Genomic DNA, 19,741 nt, shown 5'->3' with positions numbered 1-19,741 from the left:
GTTTTTGTTTTTTCTTTTCAAAACCCACTCACATGAAACTTCAGTATAACCTGAAAAGGGAAAGGTGTCGAAAAGAGTGTTAAGCAGAACGGTTTCTGCATGCTCCCCAGAGCTTAATAACTTCTTCACTGAACTGGAAAGGGCAAAGATCAAAGAGTGGCCAAAGCAGCATGAAAAGTGCACAGCCTCTTGGCCACCTGGAAATCCCAGGCCCTGCAGCGGACCTAAGCAGTTATGGGGAGCAATGTGGGGAGAAGCAGAGAGCAGGGCAAATAGACAAGGGAGTAAAAAGTAGGTGAAACCTCAGAAAAGAGTTGTAGAGAGAAGCTATAAAAAAATGACAACATGAATAGGACTGAAGGCACCCAAAAATAATTAAACCCAAACTTGAGACAAAAAATGTCCTTTTAAGTTGAACATGAGAAATAAAATTTAAGAGAAACTGCCAAAATAATATAGAGTGTATAATTTCCAATACAGTATTGAGGGGAAAACTAAGGGGAAAAATTCTCAATGCAAAAAATAAGGAAAGAAAACATGTATACGGGGGTAGGCGTGAATGGGGAGCAGTACATAAAAAACAGGCCAAATGGAAAACACAAAATGAGACCATAGAAAAAAGTTTTTCATGTCAATTATCATATAGCTTAAATATTTAATTTAAAAAACAAGGATAATCAGATTACATTTACAGAAATAAATTCAACTGAAGCTGTTTACAGGCAGCACACGCAAAATTTAAGCTCACAAAAGCACTAAAACAGGGGAAAACAGCTATGTGAGAAGAATTCTTACCAAGGGTTAGGACAGCTATAGTGATAGCTGACAAATAGACTTTAAGTAAATATTAATTATTAGAGAGACATAGAGTCACTACATGATGACAAAAGCTTCAGTTCACCAGGAAGATATGACATCTCAAACCCGATACACACCTGATAATAAAGACTCAAAATATTTACAGAAAAACCTTAAAGAATCACAAGATAAAATTGAAAAAGACAGTAAGTACATAATGCAATATTTTTAAAGAACTCCCTCAGTAATTGATAGATAAAGTAGACAAAAAAGTAAAGATATTTTGCTTTTTACATAATAGATACATACAGGCTCCTGCACCAACACAAAGAGAAGGACTGGATTGAACTCAGAGATTGTGAGAAATCAGATGCTGAAGACACTGCTTATGACCTAGTCAAGCTCTGCTCCACTGGAGTCCCTTTCTCCTCCAACCCCCAATGCTTCTTAACATTTAGAGAGAGAGGAGAAGAAACAAAAAAGGAAGTATTTTATATCAAAATCAGACATGAGAGAAAAAGGAAAACTAGAATCCAGTTTTATTCACGAATACAAATGCAAAAACCTAAAAGAAAAGAGCACGCTATTTTAACAATGGAAATCAGCAGCATATTAAATAAATAATAAGCGAGTGGTGTTTCTTCCAGAAACACAGGGATTCTTTACTATTAGAAAATCCACTGTATAATATTTCATAACTTATTAAAGGAAGTACACAATACAATCATTTAAATTAATCACCTATTCATGATAAAATTCTTAGCAAACTGGGAATATAAAGTAAGTTCCTTAGTTGGATAATGGGTAGATACCTAAAGCCTATAATATCCATCTCACTAACTATGAAATGTTAGAAACATTCCTTTTAAAATCAGAAAGAAAGAGTAGGTGACCATGCCTATGTTGTTTTATAATTAAATATATATTGGAGGTCCTAACACTACAAGACTAATAAGACAAGAAAATAAAGAAAATTTGTAAAACTAAAAAGGATGAAGCCAAGTTATCATTATTTTCTGACATAATATTATGTAAGTAGAAATCCAAGAAAATTTACAGAAATAAATTTAAACTAAATAAGTTAATTATTATTATATTAGATCTTCTATTTTCTTCTTAAAGTCATAAGTTTTCTTTTTTGCCTTTAGGCTTTTAATCTTCCTGGTATTGTTCCTTGAGATATGATGTAATATAGGAATATATAAGCTTGACTCCATTAAAATATAAAATATCTGTTCATCAAGACAGCATAAAATAGGTGAACACAGCCTCATGACAGCAGAAGATACTTGCAGCATGTATAATAAAAATAAGAAGTAGAATCTAGAATAACACAAACAAGAAATGTGTACAAATCAGAGTGAGTTGAAAATAATTTACTGATAAGACTACACATGCCTTGGAATATGTGCATCATTAGGTCATTAGGAAGCAGCATATCTAAGATTAAAAAAAAATTCAGGACCTCAGCAACTGCAGCATTTATAAAAGACAGAAAGCAAAGTTGCAAGGACAAATGCAAACACGTGAAAAGGAAGTGTCCCAGGTGCAGTGAGAGTTGGCCTGAGTGAATCAGAATTAGCCATCTCCTGCCACTGGAGGGAATGGGATCACAGTGGACCTTGCTCATTCAGCCCTGCCAGCCATCCTGTCCTAGGTGCTGGCTCCTCTAACCCTGTATCCCTCCATCCTGTTCTTTCTGTACTGTCCAGTGTCTCTCCACAGCCTTTATGGGTCCTGTTTTAGACAGAGAATTCCCTCCTTTTACTGGGATAAGAAACAATGGAATTTACAACAAAGAATCATCTGAAGGGAAATTTATACTCTTAGTTCTTTAATCCCAGAGGAGAGGAATGATAAAATGATATAGCGATGGCCTCAGCAGTAAAACATTCTGCCTAGCCTAGTGTCATATTCATAATTTCTTCCCACTCCCCTCCTCCACATAGCCATATACTTTCCTTCAACAAACACATTATATACATATACACAACATTATCCATTGAATCAGCCTCTCAACAATACTTTCGATTAGCATATGGCACCCAGGATACTTAGAACACACAACAAAATACCTAAGAAATACCTTCTATGAAAATCCAGGTCACTGAAAGTGCTCCCAGAGTATTTCTCTCTGGCTGAACTAAAGAGGAGCAGGCCAGTGAATGAATGCAAAGGTCATAGATTAATTCACTTGGGTATAACATTTAGAAAAAAGGCAAAGGTTGTTTATTGAACTACAATCTTGATACCACAGTATTAAACAGCCTTATTATAAAAGCAAAGAAGCATTACTGAGGCAATAATGACATCTGAAGTTCACGTAGCCAACAACAAGATGGGCTGTTGCAGGAAAGTGGACAGACTGAGGATGCATTAGTCTTCCAGGTGGGCTTCTGAGCAAGTAGTTTCCTAGCACACTATGACAGGGGCAAGTAAATGGGTGCAGATCAACTTTCTGGAAACATCCTGTTTAGGTACAGCATATCTAGACCATGACTTCCCATTCCTATTGGCAAAGCAGCACATTAATGAATGGTCCTCTATCATCAAGCTCCAAACTACCTTATAGTCTTAAACATTATATGCCATCTGGCACCCATCCTGTATCTTGGCCATATGGGACCATTCAATATGTCATGTACGTGCCCCACAACTTCCTCTTCTGTCACTTTGTGTGCAGTCTCCTCTATCCTGAATTCACTTTCCATTCCTCTCATCTCTGTAAAAATCCTGCTTATCATTAATTCCAGACTGTCACCTTCTCCTTGATAATAATCTCTTCTGCTTTGTGATCCACACAGTATTTCATTTATATCATATAAATTTTTGTTTTACATTCTAGTTATGTATTTACTTAGCTTATCTCCTCTACCTATTGAACCTATCATCTAAAATACCAAACTTTATGACATTTGGCCCCATACTGAAGTGCTTTTTTTTCTTTTCTATCTTCTTTTTCCTTTATTTCTGTCTTTTATTCTCTCTCTGCTTGGTTTCCCATTTCGTGATTTCGTTCAGCCCTAAGTGGCTGCTCCTAGCTGCTACGTAGCACATAAAAAGCCAACCTCCTCTACCCGAAATCCAAGGTCTTCCAAAATCTGAATCCACCTTTTCTGTTCAGACACATTTCTTCCTACTCCAAGCAGGCATGTCTCTTCATTAATCCAAGAGAAAGTTACAGTCATTCAGTCAGGGTAAGACGCCAGATGAAGGGGATTGAATGCTGCAATAGTCTTGGTTTGATGAACTGCTCTAACTGGGAGTCCTTCCCACGTTGGCAGCCTTGCTGTCCAGGCTGATGCCCTTCTGTGCTCTCACTGCTGTGTCCTGTCCTGGGGATTTCCTGATCCTTGACTATTTACCATATTGGTGCTCTCTCTTGCCTTCAACATAGCCTCTGAGCTTCCTGACTAGTTTTGTCCAATCACTCTGCTCCTAACTACAGTTCCCAGGCATTTTTTCTACTCCAAGCTATTTATCTGGCTCTAGTTCTTTTTTTCTGCCTTAACTTCCAGCTTCCCCAAAACCCCAGTTTATCACTACGGTTGATTTCTCATCTGTTATTTCTTTGCCGTCTTGGTTCTCTCTGACTCAGCATCTATGCTATTTCAATCAATACCAAAGGCTCAAATTGTGTAACCATTCTCACTTTCCACAGTTCACATTCTGTGACTCTGTCCAAGTTATGGGCTGAATTGTGTCCCCAGAAAAGATATGTTGAAGTCCTAATACTCAGTACCTCAGAACTTGATCTTATTTGGAAATAGGATTGTTGCAGATGTGATTAGTTAAGGTGTGATCATACTGGAGTTGGGTGGGCCCTTAATCCAATGTGATCTGTGTCTTTATAAAAATGGGAAATTTGAACACAGACACACACAGAGAATGCTTTGTGAAGATGGAAGCAGAGAATGGAGTAATGTAGCTACAAGCCAAGAAACGCCAAGGATTGTGGCCGTCACCAGAAGCTAGGACAAAGGCATGGAACAGATTCTTCCTTAGAGCCCTCAAAAGGAACCAACCCTAATAACACCTTGATTTTGGACTTCTAGCCTCCAGAAGTATGAAAGAAAACAAAATGCAGAAATAAAATGTCTTTTGGTATTAGGACCTTTAGACAAACCAAAATAGTAACTCTCAAGAACATCACAGATTATTCCAGCCCGTGAACAATAGGATGGCTACAGAGATAATGTGAGAGTGCCACATGCCCAAGAATCGCATGCAGCAAGCATCCCTTCTGTGTCTGACACAAATCTGCCATTTCAGGTCAGTGGACTTCACTCAGAAGGCTGCATGTTGTCTTTCTTCACTCTCAACACGAGACATGACTGATATGGTGTGTGCAATGCATTTTATAATCGTATATTCAGCTGGACTTCAGGTGATGGTCAGGAAACACTGCCCAAAAGTAAATGCCCAGATGCCTGCACTATCTTTAATCTGGTATTTATTACCTCTTCCTTCAAAACTTGGCTCTTGAAGCTTTATCCTTATTTGAAATACTGTTTTATACCTATGGATGACTTTTTATTGTAGATCCTAGATAATCTTTTAGAATTGTGTAAGGAAAAAAGAGAGAGAGAGGCCAAGAAACAGTCAGAAACAGAGTCAGAGAGAACTAGTAACCAAGTAGAGTTACCAGATAAAAGGCAAATATACTTTTAGTATAAGTAAGTCCCAAGTCTTACACAGGACATAATTACACTAAAAATTTATTCATTGTTTATCTGAAATTCAAACCTAAATGGACAGCATGTACTTTTATTTGCTGAATCTGTCAACACAAGGAAATTTTCTAGTTCTTCCTCTCCCAAGGCTGAGCTGTCATATAAGCATGAATACAGGATTTCTTTTCCTGAGCCACCAATAATTGCAATGCAAACAATAAACAACTCTGGGGGCTACAAACAGAAAAAAAGAAAACAAACCCTTATCCAATGGCATAAACTCTTAAATGAAAACAAGGTCTGTAAGTCAAACCTTTGTTGGTGACTGGTCAGGGATGCAGTTTATCCGTTCCAATTCATTTACCACTGGGCACTCGGCAGGACCAGGAGTGGTACTTTTCCCAGGATCTGGAGTAATCCCAAAAGCAAACATAAGATGACAGAATTAATATCACAGGCATTTGATACCCTCATAGTTCTCAACACCTCCAATTATATGGACTCCACTACTGATTGGGCTTCACTCTATGACCCTGAAATGTGCACATTCACTGTATAAAGCCTCATTTTGTTCTTGCTGACTGTATTTAACTCTACATATACCTGCACCATCCCCTTCTACCAGCAAGGCCCTCCCCTATGAGACAGTGCATGCAAGAGCAAGGAGCTGGACTCCAACATTAGATTGGAAGCTCACCAAAGTGGGAACTAAATCTACCTTCTCTACTCCAGGGGTTGGTAAACTATGTCCTGTGGACCAAATCAGGTCACAGCCTGATTTGTAAATAAAATATTGCTGTCACACAGCCACACCCAGATTTTTTATGTATTGTCTCTAGCTGCTTTTGTTATTATAGGCAGAATTAGGTAGTTAGGACAGAGACCGTATGGGCCACAAAATCTGAAGTACTAAGTATATGGCCCTTTACAGAGATGTCTGTACATTCTGCTTTGGTCCTGTACTTCCACCCAGGCAGCTGGTTCACGAAACGTTTGCACACAGATCACGTGCAGTATATGTTGTTCTCTTGAATGTTACCCTAATCATAGTAACCTCAATTCTCCTTGCTCAGTCAACAGGCAATCCCTTGACAAGGAACACTTCTGAGTGATGGTATTCTTATACAAATGTAAAACCTCATAGGACAAAAAATGTAAAGGGAGGCCACCAAACTAGAAACTGGCAGCTAGAATCTATGCCAGCTGATTGATGGATTCAGACTTAAAAATCAGTTAGATAGGGTTTCCCTGGTGGCACAGTCATTAAGAATCTGCCTGCCAATGCAGGGACACAGGTTCGAGCCCTGGTCCGGGAAGATCCCACATGCCGTGGAACAACTAAGCCCATGCACCACAACTATTGAGCCTGTGCTCTAGAGCCCACGAGCCACAACTACTGAGCTCGTGTGCCACAACTACTGAAGCCCGCACACCTAGAGCCCATGCTCCACAACAAGAGAAGCCACCGCAATGAGAAGGCCACGCACCACAACAAAGAGTAGCCCCTGCTTGCCACAACTAGAGAAAGCCCGCACACAGCAATGAAGACCCAACACAGCCAAAAATAATAAATAAATTATTTTTTTTTAAAGTCAGTAAAATAAAGAAGGCACATTTATTGCATTCTAACATAAGGATGTTAGATTTCTTTAGGGCACTCTACAATAAGCTAATAACAATATTAAGACAAAACAATGAGGCTTCTAATAAGTTTTCTTTTCACTAAGGTTTCCAATTCAAATGTGGTGGAGTAATAGAACTTTATATTTGTGCCAGTTTCCGCATAAGGGTTTTAGTTTCATCTTCAGGATCATAGAATTTTAAGAACTGAACAACCTTTGAGATTATTTAATCTAACTTCCCACAGAAGTAGAAGTGGTGTGACTGAAAATGAGGTAGGGGGAGGGGGCAAAGGTTTTCCTCTGGCAACACACTAGCCCCTCGTCACGTGCCCCACCTAGGAAGCTGCTCCTAGCTGAAGCCCAGATAAGAAATCATGGATAACTCAGCACAATCCAGCCCTTCTGTTAAAATAAAACAGTTCAATAAACTTTTAATAAAAAAAAACTCTGGTAGCTGTTATTTTTTTAAAGAAACAAACCTGGGCTGAAGGTACTTTAATTGATTATATACTTATTTGACTATATTTCATATAAGGGTATTGTTGATTACTATTGTTAACAAAATTACAATTATTCAATGAAATTCAGCAAATATATTTCAAGTGCCAGTTGCGGAATCCTGCGCTGTGCTAAATTGGGAAATGAAAGTGTCAGAGTTAGGCCTACAATGAATACCTATTGTGCTGTCACAGTTTGAGTCAGGTGGTCCCCAACACACACATATAATACACACACACACACACACACACACACACACACATGTTCACACCAGTGAATATGAAAGCATCACTTCCCTGCCATTTCTGAGGTGTTTGCTCTGATAAGAGCAATATATGGAGGGGGGAACACCAGAGTTCCTTGTTACCTTCTGATTCCAAAGAATCTCTGGCTGAAAGCACAAAGAGAGGAACAGTGATGATAAACACCACAAGCAGAAGAACACTGAGCATAAGCTCCAAAGTAGTGAACTTTTTCAACTTCTTTCTTGCCATCTACAAAGAAAGAGAAAACAATTTTAGATTTGAGTTTTATTTAACACGTGGTTAGCAAACTTTTTTAACTTGAGAAAAGCTCAAATGTATACATAAGAGGAATGAATGACATAATAAACGTCCAGGTACCCATCAACTAGATTAAAAAATTATCAAGTGGCAAATCTCATTCTGTCTTTTTTTTTTAAAGGTAATATAAAAACTTTTATTTTTCTTATGTCTATTCTTATTCATGTGTCTCCTTAACCTTGGGTTATTTTGAAGCAAATCTCAGATTTCATATCTTTTATTCTGAAAATATTTAAGCATATTTTTTAAAAAATAAGAAATTTCACAAAAGCCAAGCAAAATATTGTTATCACACTTAAAACATTTTTAAAATAATTCTTTAATCATCAAATTAAAGAACTATTTTAAAAAAATTTCCCTCATTGTCTGATAAGCATTTTATAGTTTGTTTGTTCTACTCTCATAAGGATACAAGTAAGATCTATATATGACTAATTGATTTGTGTCTGTTAAGTCTTTTTTAACCAGTAAGGTTTGTTCTGTAGATCTGCCCACAATCTGGATTTTGTTGATTGCATCTCCATGCATGCCAACATGTTTCTCTATCCTTGTATTTCCTATAAATTATTAGATCTAGAGTTTTGACAGACACAGGTTGAATGGTGCATAGATGGTACAACATCTTCCAGCAAGAGATACATAAAATCTAGCAGTCTCCTTTTTTTACAAAAATGTTCACAGCCATTGGCGAGCATTTCTTCGATCCATTATTTCATTAGGAGTTGTGATGCAGTGACACTGTAATTTTATCATTCTTTGTTCACTTATTAAATGAAATATTCCTATAGAAAGAAATTTCCCCTCATCTATCATTTGTTTCATAAAGTTACAGTTTGTATAGGATAGGAAAGGCAGGATAAATGTTTGAGTCTTTATTTACTGGTTTTCAAAATGAGGAATAATAAGGAGTAGTTTCCCTAGCATCCTCCAAAGGGGATCAATGAGATTTTTTGGTCCAATATCTTTATGAACTCATAGATTTAAATACATTTCATCTGTATTAACCCATTGATGTTATTATTGTTAACGCTCATATTGTCCCATCTCTACCCATTGACAGTCTCTTCAAGGTGATTCTTGGTACACTTTGGTACTTTCCCTGCTTGCTGGTTTAACATGATAACCTAGGCTCCTTTTGTACATTTCCTGCCCCTCGTCTCAAATCAAACATTTCTAAGGAGTCCTGGCTCCTTTCAGTGGCAACAGTATTTAGAAACTATAATCTGGATGGAGTCTGTGAAATTTAACCTAGAATTCCAGAACTGAAGGGCCCTTATGGATCATCTTGACCAGTGCTGCCTTTGGAGCCCCAAGGGGTCCTTGAGGATTTTTAATTTCAAAAAAAATACAGAAATTACACATTTATCTATGTTAGACTCATTATGAACCCTAGCTAGGGATTAGAATATTTTGTCAGGAAGTTTAAATCAGACACTCGGCACTTGCCCCTGCCCCACTCCTACTGAATCAGAATCTCTGGGGTTAAGACCTGGATATCCGATTTTTTAAAACCTCCACAGATGATTCTGATATGCAATCATTTTTCAAAAGCAGTGAATCCATCTATTATAGGTTCGCTGTTGGCTCCCTGCCGAACAAACTATAGTATCTCTGCAATGCACTAGGAATCCTGTGTGCTCTTCAAGTATGTAGAACACTGAGATCGAACACATGAAGCTCATCTTGTTGGGATACTAAATTTAGAGTACTTTAAGCCAAAATTTGGCTTTGAAGTAAAGATTCATGAAGTTCAAAACCTAAAAACATTATCCTTTATATTCAAAGATCCACCATAAATTGGGCTTTGAAGTATCTTCTTATTCGTGAGGAGGATTCGGCAAAGTCATCCACATTTACTCTTTCCAGGCTATGGGAGGTTACAGGGAAACCCAGAGAGCCCAGAGACCAACTCAGCTGCTCAGAGGGATGAATATTGATATCATTTGTCCAGATACGGAGCATAGCAACATAGCACGTGTCTGAGCGAAGAAATAAAATACCACGTTCCTAAGGGTGAGTATTGTGATCAACACAGAAACAGGACTTGAGGAGAGAAAAACCGGACAGCTATTAAAGCAGGGACCACTGGGCCCATCAGTGTCACCCGGGCCTCTGTGCAGACTCCCTTAGTCTTTGACCAGGAAGGCACAGACCACCATGCACAAACTCAAATGGGGGTTATGCCTCACATGAAGTCCTTTCTAGAAATCTTCCCCAGTGCTTCCATCCTTGGACTTGGTCCTTTGTTTGGATCAATTCTGATTCTGGACTGAGCTGTGGCTCTACCCTCCATGGGCAGCAAGTAAATAAACCCCCATCACTCCCTTCACATCCTTCCCCTGGATGGCCCAGATATGACTTCATGTACCTCCTTCCTCTGACCCCACTACTGTCCTTCTTTAGAAGGACCTCACTGTCTCTTAGGGGAGGGCACACCGTCTTTTACGTTTTGAACAAGAATGTGGACACAGATATAGCACTTCTCCAAAAGCATGAGAAACTATGTAGAGCCGTACTTTAATGCAGAAATGCACTGCTCAATAGGGAGTGAAACCTACAGCTAGTCACAATCAATACACAAACCAGAGGGAGGGAGAAATATCTTGTCAAAAGAAGAAGTAAACAAATCCATTGTCAAGTTGAGTGGTGTGACTGGAATGATTCCTAAAATGAGTTTCCTTGACCTAACTAGCTTCTTGTATTTCCTCAAGTTATGAAAAATTGTACATTAGCCGTATCTAGAATCAGACATACTGAAAAGTGCAAAGAGAAAGAAGAGAGAGAAGAGAGTGGAAGGAGCAGAATTATCTACACTAATGGGCCACTGGTTTTGCGGACTCACAAGTTTAAAATGGTTTCCATTGCTTATGAGACTAAATGGCGTGTCATCTATTACCATCTGACTCTTAATAATCATTATCACTAAGTTTCTGGTCTTCTATGTGCCAGGTATTTTCCAAGCTTGATTAGATATCTGTATAACCCTGAAAGGCAGATGTTTTATAAACGAGAAAACAGAGGTCAAAACGGTATAAAACTTGTCAGCAACCACAGACAAATGGTGGAGCTGAAATCCACTACCAGTCTGCGCTCCAGGGACCGGCTTCTCGGAACACACACTCCCCGACAGCACCTTATCCACTCATCAGGTCAAACAACATCTCCTCCAGGACTTCAGATTAATAACCCTCCCTCTCTCGCTCCCAAGCACTCTATCTAGATTTATAACCCTGAGGAGAATCTGTTCTCCCTACTAACTTTGAAGCTACGAGAGGAAAGTGAGTACGAGTTTCTTAGCCCTCCCCAAGTCATCTCTCTCGGCTTGAGAGCCTCAGATACCAATCCCCTTGGCTCTGGGGTAGCTGAGTGGAGCCAGGGCAGAGTCCAGGGACATTCTCCTGCTGGCAGTTGCCGCCCCGGGAAATCCAGATGCCTTTCAATTAGCCTAGTGATGCCACCTTCCTTTTTTTTAAATCACTGTATCATTTTTTAAATTTTTATTTTATATTGGAGTATAGCTGATTGACAATGTTGTGTTAGTTTCAGGTATACAGCATAGTGATTCAGTTATACATAGACATATATCTTTTCTTTTTTCAAGTTCTTTTCCCATTTAGGTTATTACAAACCTGTGCTATAGAGTATGTCCTTATGGCTTATCTATTTTAAACAGAGCAGTGTGTTTATGTCCATCCCAATCTACCAATCTATCCCACCACCACCCCCGCCCCAGTAACCATAAGTTCATTCTCTAAGTCTGTTATCACTGTATCTTTTTCTTAATAATTGTTTTTTTTTTTCCTTTTCCTTGTGCTCTGTGATGTGGACAGGGCTGGCAAGAACTCCACCATGCCTCAGTGCACGCTACCTGGCAGGTGCTCTAAGTGAGTATTTGCTGACTGGGGAGCAAGACTGAGTGGAAACACCACCACAGGATCCTTTGGCCATGCGTGCACTGCAGGGTCCTCGTTCCTGTTTCCCAAGAGGAAAGGTGGGGAAGGAATGGGGAACAGTGTGCCTTCATCCCAGGAACCTCACCGGTAATCATAGGGGCACTAGGGAAAGGGAAAGAAAGAATGAAATTTGGATTTAAAAGATAATATAAGCTAGAGGGCAGTTATTCATTTTACAAAAGGATCCAAGTCAAGCTTTCTTTAAATCAATCTCTGAAGTGTGAAGGAGTGGTACATCAATATCTCCAGGGAGATTTTTTTTAAGAATATACAGCTACTTCCCTCTCCATCTGACCTGTGTAACGATTGCTCATAACCAGTAATAGCCTTCATGTGAGTTGTAACATACAAAGAAATAGCTGAAAACCATCTCTTTATAAATGAATAGTTTATATTCTTCACCAGAATATATCCTAGTAAATGCACTTTCTGGAAAACAACACCCTTCACAGCCCCTTCTTAAGCCCAGCCACAGCTGAACACAGCCCCACATCCCTGTCCTGCTCTCTGTACCCTCCTACTCCCAGCTCAGAACTGCCCCCAACTCCACTGCAGACCCCCTTTCCCAGGCTGATTATGAGCTGAGCTGTTCTCTGCTCTGAATCCCCAGCACAATGGTTCTGTCTGCTTTTCTTCATCCATATTGTTACAGACTCACTTCATTTAGTACATCTTTATTAGAATGTCAAGGGAAGTCTGGAAAGGAAAAAAGGTAAAATCCTGTGATCAGTCTACCATCTGGAACCCTTCTATGTAGGTTTTAAAAGTTCCCTAGATCACTTTGATATTCACTTCCCCTCCACTCCTGTTTGAGAATCACTTGGGAAACCTTGAGTTCAGTGGATTTAATAACAGTGAATGACATTATCCTATGAGGGGGAGGGGGAACAGCAGGTGCAAATTAAGGACAGCGCAATAAGGGACAAAAATGAAGTAGGAGACAGTAATAAAGAAAAATGAAATACATTTGGAGGGAGTCGTGGGGGATGGGTGGCTCCTTGAAAGTTTTCAACCCCATTAAAGCACCCCTCCCAACTCTTCCAGTATCTCCAGTATATCAATGCGCCCTCTCTAACCTCAGCTCATTTGTGACCAAGCATAAGTTTTCCTAAGGCTTTTCCCCCAAAGGTATGTCTACTTTCTTAGGTTTACAACACCCCTTTTCTTTTTCAAATTGTAAGCTCTTAGGGTGTGAGAATTATGCCTGCTTCTTCCTCTTTATTTCCTTCCTAAATACCCACAAGCAGAATCTACAGAATCAATACTTACTGACCAGTAACATTTTATCCCTTGACTGAATATTTACAAAATATCCTGAATACTTCCTAATTTAGTACACCAAGAAGGCACTTTAGAGGGTATAATAATGGCACCTGCCTTAAGTGGACTTAAATTCCAATACCACTATTTCCTCCTACCCAGTAAAGGCAATGTACGGTAGAAAGGAGAAGAGAAGGGATGTGCTCTTTCTTGAAAATCAGAAGACCTTAATTTTATTCCTCATTCTGAAAATAACTAGCCAGGTGACCTTAAGAAATTTACTTAAGCTTTCTGGTTCTCTGTTTTCTCACTTACAAATTAAAGAGGTTGAACGAGAAGATCTACAAAATTCACACCAGCTTTGATATGTCATGTTTGAGTGAGTCACCCAAATTGCTTGCTACTTCACTCTTCTCTTCCACAGAAGGTCCCTGTGCTAAACACATCGTTGGCATTTTCCTTCTTCATTATGTGCCCAAGTTCTCTTTCTCAGTGTGAGAGCATGCTAAGCACAGCTTGAGAAGACCTGAGCTTGCTTTTTAGCCCTACTATTTCTTGCTGTGGTCGCCAAGGAATTTATTTAACACTCTTGAATCTCAGTTTTCTGATATGTAAAAATGGAACTAAGAATATCTATTACTATCTACCATCATCTTCTTATTGTGAGAATCAAATAAAAACATCTTAAATCATAAAGCATTACATATCCTTATTTATTACTTACCATAGAGAAAATACTCTTGGGTACGAAACAGCATGTTCCTAAGAACCGTGTCAATCCCTCTCTCCATGAGGGTGGCACTCCACCTTACTCAGTGCTTTGTAAAGTGGAAGATGCACGTTCCTGGCAGCTGTCCTTATGAACTTGTTCTGATATGAACTCCTATCTGCTAAGTGCTTTACGGCCCCATGTGTCAGCTGACTCACGTGGTACCTGAGACACAGGTGCAGAAATCTAGGAAGCAGCAGCAGGAGCTATGAGCAGCAATCTTGCCCATTCAAAGTCCGATTCTCCACCAGCCCACTCACGGCTCCTCTCCCAGGCTGCCTTGTAAATCACACTATTTTTACTCTCAAAGCACATCCCTTCTCTTCTTCCCTGAAGTCTTCATTCAAAACTCCCCAGCTTGCGAATCTTAAATCCTCAGCTCAATTTAGTTGTTTGATATTTTCTTGCAGCCTCACTGTCCCCCCAATCAATGTGTCCTCACACAACCTCCAGATGGTCCTCAGGCAGAAGAAAACTTTTTCATACACTGATGAGAAATCTCTATTTGTCACCGTAATACCCTCTTAACATGCAAAAGGAAATCGGGCTGTACCCTTCTCTACAACAAGGATTGCCTTGGTTTTTCTAAAGTAAATGACCCAGCTCTAATCTTTCATACCTGTCCTGTCCCCAGTACATCACATTCCCAAAGGCTTTATAAGAGATTCCATAATACTAATCTTGCATGTAAAACTCCATAAATATTAATAGCCTTCCATGCCTGATTTAATTAAATTAACTAGTGAGATCAAGAGCAATCTCATGTTCACTGGCAAGGAGCAGAGTTATCAGAATGCCTATGGAAGTGATCATGTCTCCTTCTCTTTGGTGGTTGCTGACAGCTGTGAAATAGGAGACTGTTCTTCATACTAATATTTAAATTTTTCCCAAATGGTTATTAACATACTGTGTTACACGCTATAAAGAGAAAGTCACCCACCATTTACCAGTCAAACTGTAAACGCTATATGCTCAATAAAGATTTGGCAAAAGCTACTCAAGTTATTTACATCCATAATCTGGATGTCCATTTATAGAAATTTAGCCCATAAATAGACTTGCAGCTTCAGAGGTCAGATCCCAGGGAGAGGACCGGGGTTGGCTGCATGAACACAGCCTGAAGGGGGCTAGTGCACCACAGCTAGCCGGGAGGGAGTCCAGGAAAAAGTCTGGACCTGCCGAAGAGGCAAGAGACCATTGTTTCGGGGTGCGCGAGGAGAGGGGATTCAGAGCACCGCCTAAACGAGCCCCAGAGATGGGCATGAGCCGTGGCTATCAGCGTGGACACCAGAGATGGGCATGAAAGGCTAAGGCTACTGCTGCAGCCACCAAGAAGCCTGTGTGCAAGCACAGGTCACTATCCACACCGCCCCTCCCAAGAGCCTGTGCAGCCCACCACTGCCAGAGTCCCATGATCCAGGGACAACATACCCGGGAGAACACACGGTGCGCCTCAGGCTGGTGCAACATCACACTGGCCTCCGCCGCCGCAAGCTCGTTTGGCATTCCGTACCCCTCCCTCCCCCCGGCCTGAGTGAGCCAGAGCCCCCTAATCAGCTGCTCCTTTAACCCCCTCCTGTCTGGGAGAAGAACTGTTGCCCTCCGGCGACCTACATGCAGAGGCGGGTCCAAATCCAAAGCTGAACCTCAGGAGCTGTGTGAACAAAGAAGAGAAAGGGAAATCTCTCCCAGCAGCCTCAGCAGCAGCGGATTAAATCTCCACAATCAACTTGATGTATCCTGCATCTGTGGAATACCTGAATAGACAATGAAACATCCCAAAATCGAGGTGATGGACTTTGAGAGCAACTGTAGACTTGGGGTTTGCTTTCTGAATGCAATTTGTTTCTGGTTTTATGTCTATCTTAGTTTAGCATTTAGAGCTTATTATCATTGGTAGATTTGTCTATTAATTTGGTTGCTCTCTTCCTTTTTTCTTTTAATATATATATATATTTTTTCCTTTTTCTCTTTCTGTGAGTGTGTATGTGTATGCTTCTTTGTGTGATTTTGTCTGAATAGCTTTGCTTTTACCGCTTGTCCTAGGGTTCTGTCTGTCCATTTTTGCTTTTTTTTAATAGGATTTAGCACTTATTATCATCGGTGGATTTGTTTATTGGTTTGGTTGCTCTCTTCTTTCTTTTTTTTTTAATTACTTTTTTATTTTAATAATATATTTTTTTATTTTAATAACTTTATTTTATTTATTTAATTTTTCTTTCTTTCTGGTTTTTTTTCTCCCTTTTCTTCTGAGCCATGTGGCTGACAAGGTCTTGGTGCTCCGGCCGGGTGTCAGGCCTGAGCCTCTCAGGTGAGAGAACCAAGTTCAAGACATTGTTCCACAACAGACCTCCTGGACCCATGTAATATCAATCAGCGAGAGCTCTCCCAGAGATCTCCGTCTCAACACTAAGACCCAGATCCACTCAACAACTAGTAAGCTCCAGTGCTGGATACTCCATGCCAAAAACCTAGCAACAGAGGAACAAAACACCACCCATTAGCAGAGAGGCTGACTAAATCATAATAAGTTCACAAACACCCCAAAACACACCACTGGACATGGTTCTGCCCACCAGAAAGACAAGATCCAGCCTCATCCACCAGAACACAGGGACCAGTCCCCTCCACCAGGAAGCCTACACAACTCACAGAACCAACCTTACCCACTGGAGGCAGACACCAAAAACAACGGGAACTACAAACCTGCAGCCTGCAAAAAGGAGACCCCAAACACAGTATGTTAAGCAAAATGAGAAGACAGAGAAATACAAAGCAGATGAAGGAGCAAGGTAAAAACCCATCAGAACAAACAAATGAAGAGGAAATAGGCAGTCTACCTGAAAAAGAATTCAGAGTAATGAGGGTAAAGATGATCCAAAATCTTGAGAACAGAATGGAGAAAATAAAAGAAACGTTTAACAAGGACCTAGAAGAACTAAAGAGCAAGCAAACAATGACGAACAACACAATAAATGAAATGAAAAATACTCTGGAAGGAATCAATAGCAGAATAACTGAGGCAGAAGAACGGATAAATGACCTGGAAGATAAAATAGTGGAAATAACTACCACAGAGCAGAACAAAGAAAACAGAAAGAAAAGAATTGAGAACAGTCTCAGAGACCTCTGGGACAACATTAAACGCACTAACATTCGAATTATAGGGGTCCCAGAAGAAGAAGAGAAAAAGAAAGGGACTGAGAAAATATTTTAAGAGATTATAGTTGAAAACTTCCCTAATATGGGAAAGGAAATAGTCAATTAAGTCCAGGAAGCGCAAAAAGTCCCATACAGGATAAATCCAAGAAGAAACACGTGAAGACACATATTAATCAAACTACCAAAAATTAAATACAAAGAAAAAATATTAAAAGCAGCAAGGAAAAAGCAACAAATAACATATAAGGGAATTCCCATAAGGTTAACAGCTGATCTTTCAGCAGAAACTCAGCAAGCCAGAAGGGTGGGGCAGGACATAGTTAAAGCGATGAAAGGGAAAAAACTGCAACCAAGATTATTCTATCCAGCAAGGATCTCATTCAGATTTGATGCACAAATTAAAAACTTTACAGACAAGCAAAAGCTAAGAGAATTCAGCACCACCAAACCAGCTTTACAACAAACGCTAAACGAACTTCTCTAGGCAGGAAACACAAGAGAAGGAAAAGACCTACAATAACAAACCCAAAGCAATTAAGAAAATGGTAATAGGAACATACATATCAATAACTACCTTAAATGTAAATGGATTAAATGCTCCAACCAAAAGACATACTGGCTGAAAGATACAAAACCAAGACCCTATATATACTGTCTACAAGACACCCACTTCAGACCAAGGGACACATACAGACTGAAAGTGAGGGGATGGAAAAAAATATTCCATGCAAATGGAAATCAAAAGAAAGCTGGAGTAGCAATTCGCGTATCAGACAAAATAGACTTTAAAATAAAGACTATTACAAGAGACAAAGGAGGACACTAAATAATGATCAAGAGATCAATCCAAGAAGAAGATATAACAATTGTAAATATTTATGCACCCAACATAGGAGCACCTCAATATATAAGGTAAATGCTAACAGCCCTAAGAGGGAAAATCAACAGTAACACAATAATAGTAGGGGACTTAAACACCCCACTTTCACCAATGCACAGATCATCCAAAATGAGAATAAATAAGGAAACACAAGCTTTAAATGATACATTAAACAAGAGGAACTTAATTGATATTTATAGGACATTCCAACCAAAAACAACAGAATACACTTTCTTCTCAAGTGCTCATGGAACATTCTCTAGGATAGATCATATCTTGGGTCACAAATCAAGCCTTAGAAAATTTAGGAAAATTGAAATCGTGCCAAGTATCTTCTCTGACCACATCACTATAAGACTAGATACCAATTACAGGAAAAAATCCGTAAAAAAATACAAACACATGGAGGCTAAACAATACAGTACTAAATAACCAAGAGATCATTGAAGAAATCAAAAAATACCTAGAAACAAAGGACAATGAAAACACGACACCCAAAACCTATGGGCAGCAAAAGTAGTTCTAAGAGGGAAGTTTATAGCCATACAATCCTACCTCAAGAAACAAGAAACATCTCAAATAAACAAACAAATCTTACACCTAAAGCAATTAGAGAAAGAAGAACAAAAAAACCCCCAAAGTTAGCAGAAAGAAAGAAATCATAAAGATCGGATCAGAAGTAAATGAAAAAGAAATGAAGGAAACAATAGCAAAGATCAATAAAACTAAAAGCTGGTTCTTTGAGAAGATAAACAAAATGAATAAACCATTAGCCAGACTCATCAAGAAAAAAAGGGAGAAGACTCAAATAAATAGAATTAGAAATGAAAAAGGAGAAGTAACAACTGACAGTACAGAAATACAAAGGATCATGAGAGATTAGTACAAGCAACTATATGCCAATAAAATGACAACCTGGAAGAAATGGACAAATTCTTAAAAAAGCACAACCTTCTGAGACTGAACCAGGAAGAAATAGAAAATATAAACAGACCGATCACAAGTAATGAAATTGAAACTGTGATTAAAAATCTTCCAACATACAAGAGCTCAGGACCAGATGGCTTCACAGGTAAATTCTATCAAACATTTAGAAAAGAGCTAATGCTTACCCTTCTCCTATAGAGAACAGTATGGAGGTTCTTTAAAAAACTAAAACTAGAACTACCATACCACCCAGCAATCCCACTACTGGGCATATACCCTGAGAAAACCATAATTCAAAAAGAGTCATGTACCACAATGTTCATTGCAGTTTTATTTACAATAGCCAGGACATGGAAGCCACCTAAGTGTCCATCGACAGATGAATGGATAAAGAAGATGTGGCACATATAAACAATGGAATATTACTCATCCATAAAAAGAAACGAAATTGAGTTATTTGTAGTGAGGTGGATGGACCTAGAGTCTGCCATACAGAGTGAAGTAAGTCAGAAAGAGAAAAACAAATACCATATGCTAACACATATATATGGAATCTAAAAAAAGAAAAAAAAAGCTTCTGAAGAACCTGGGGGCAGGACAGGAATAAAGACGCAGATGTAGAGAATGGACTTGAGG

At 39.3% G+C, this 19,741-nt stretch overlaps 1 protein-coding gene across 4 annotated transcripts in view; it reads right to left on the bottom strand.

Moving 5' to 3' along the window:
- The window catches only part of MGAM (maltase-glucoamylase), a 129,917-nt gene that overhangs the window by 71,922 nt on the left and 38,254 nt on the right, over positions 1–19,741 (bottom strand). For all 4 annotated transcript variants that reach the window (XR_012334124.1, XM_033863383.2, XM_073810020.1 and 1 more), the window contains 2 exons: positions 7,959–8,085; positions 5,785–5,879 (listed from right to left, as the gene is read on the bottom strand). Coding sequence is in view for 3 of the 4 variants with exons in the window: in XM_033863383.2 (XP_033719274.1) it covers positions 5,785–5,879; positions 7,959–8,085 (222 nt within the window). In the remaining variant the exon portion in view is untranslated. The remainder of the gene's footprint in view (positions 1–5,784; positions 5,880–7,958; positions 8,086–19,741) is intronic.

Source organism: Tursiops truncatus, chromosome 9 (assembly GCF_011762595.2).
Source record: "Tursiops truncatus isolate mTurTru1 chromosome 9, mTurTru1.mat.Y, whole genome shotgun sequence".
NCBI classification, from domain to species: domain Eukaryota; kingdom Metazoa; phylum Chordata; class Mammalia; order Artiodactyla; family Delphinidae; genus Tursiops; species Tursiops truncatus.
The sequence above is the reverse complement of the archived record's forward strand: the minus strand, read 5'-3'. Positions and strand labels throughout refer to the sequence as shown.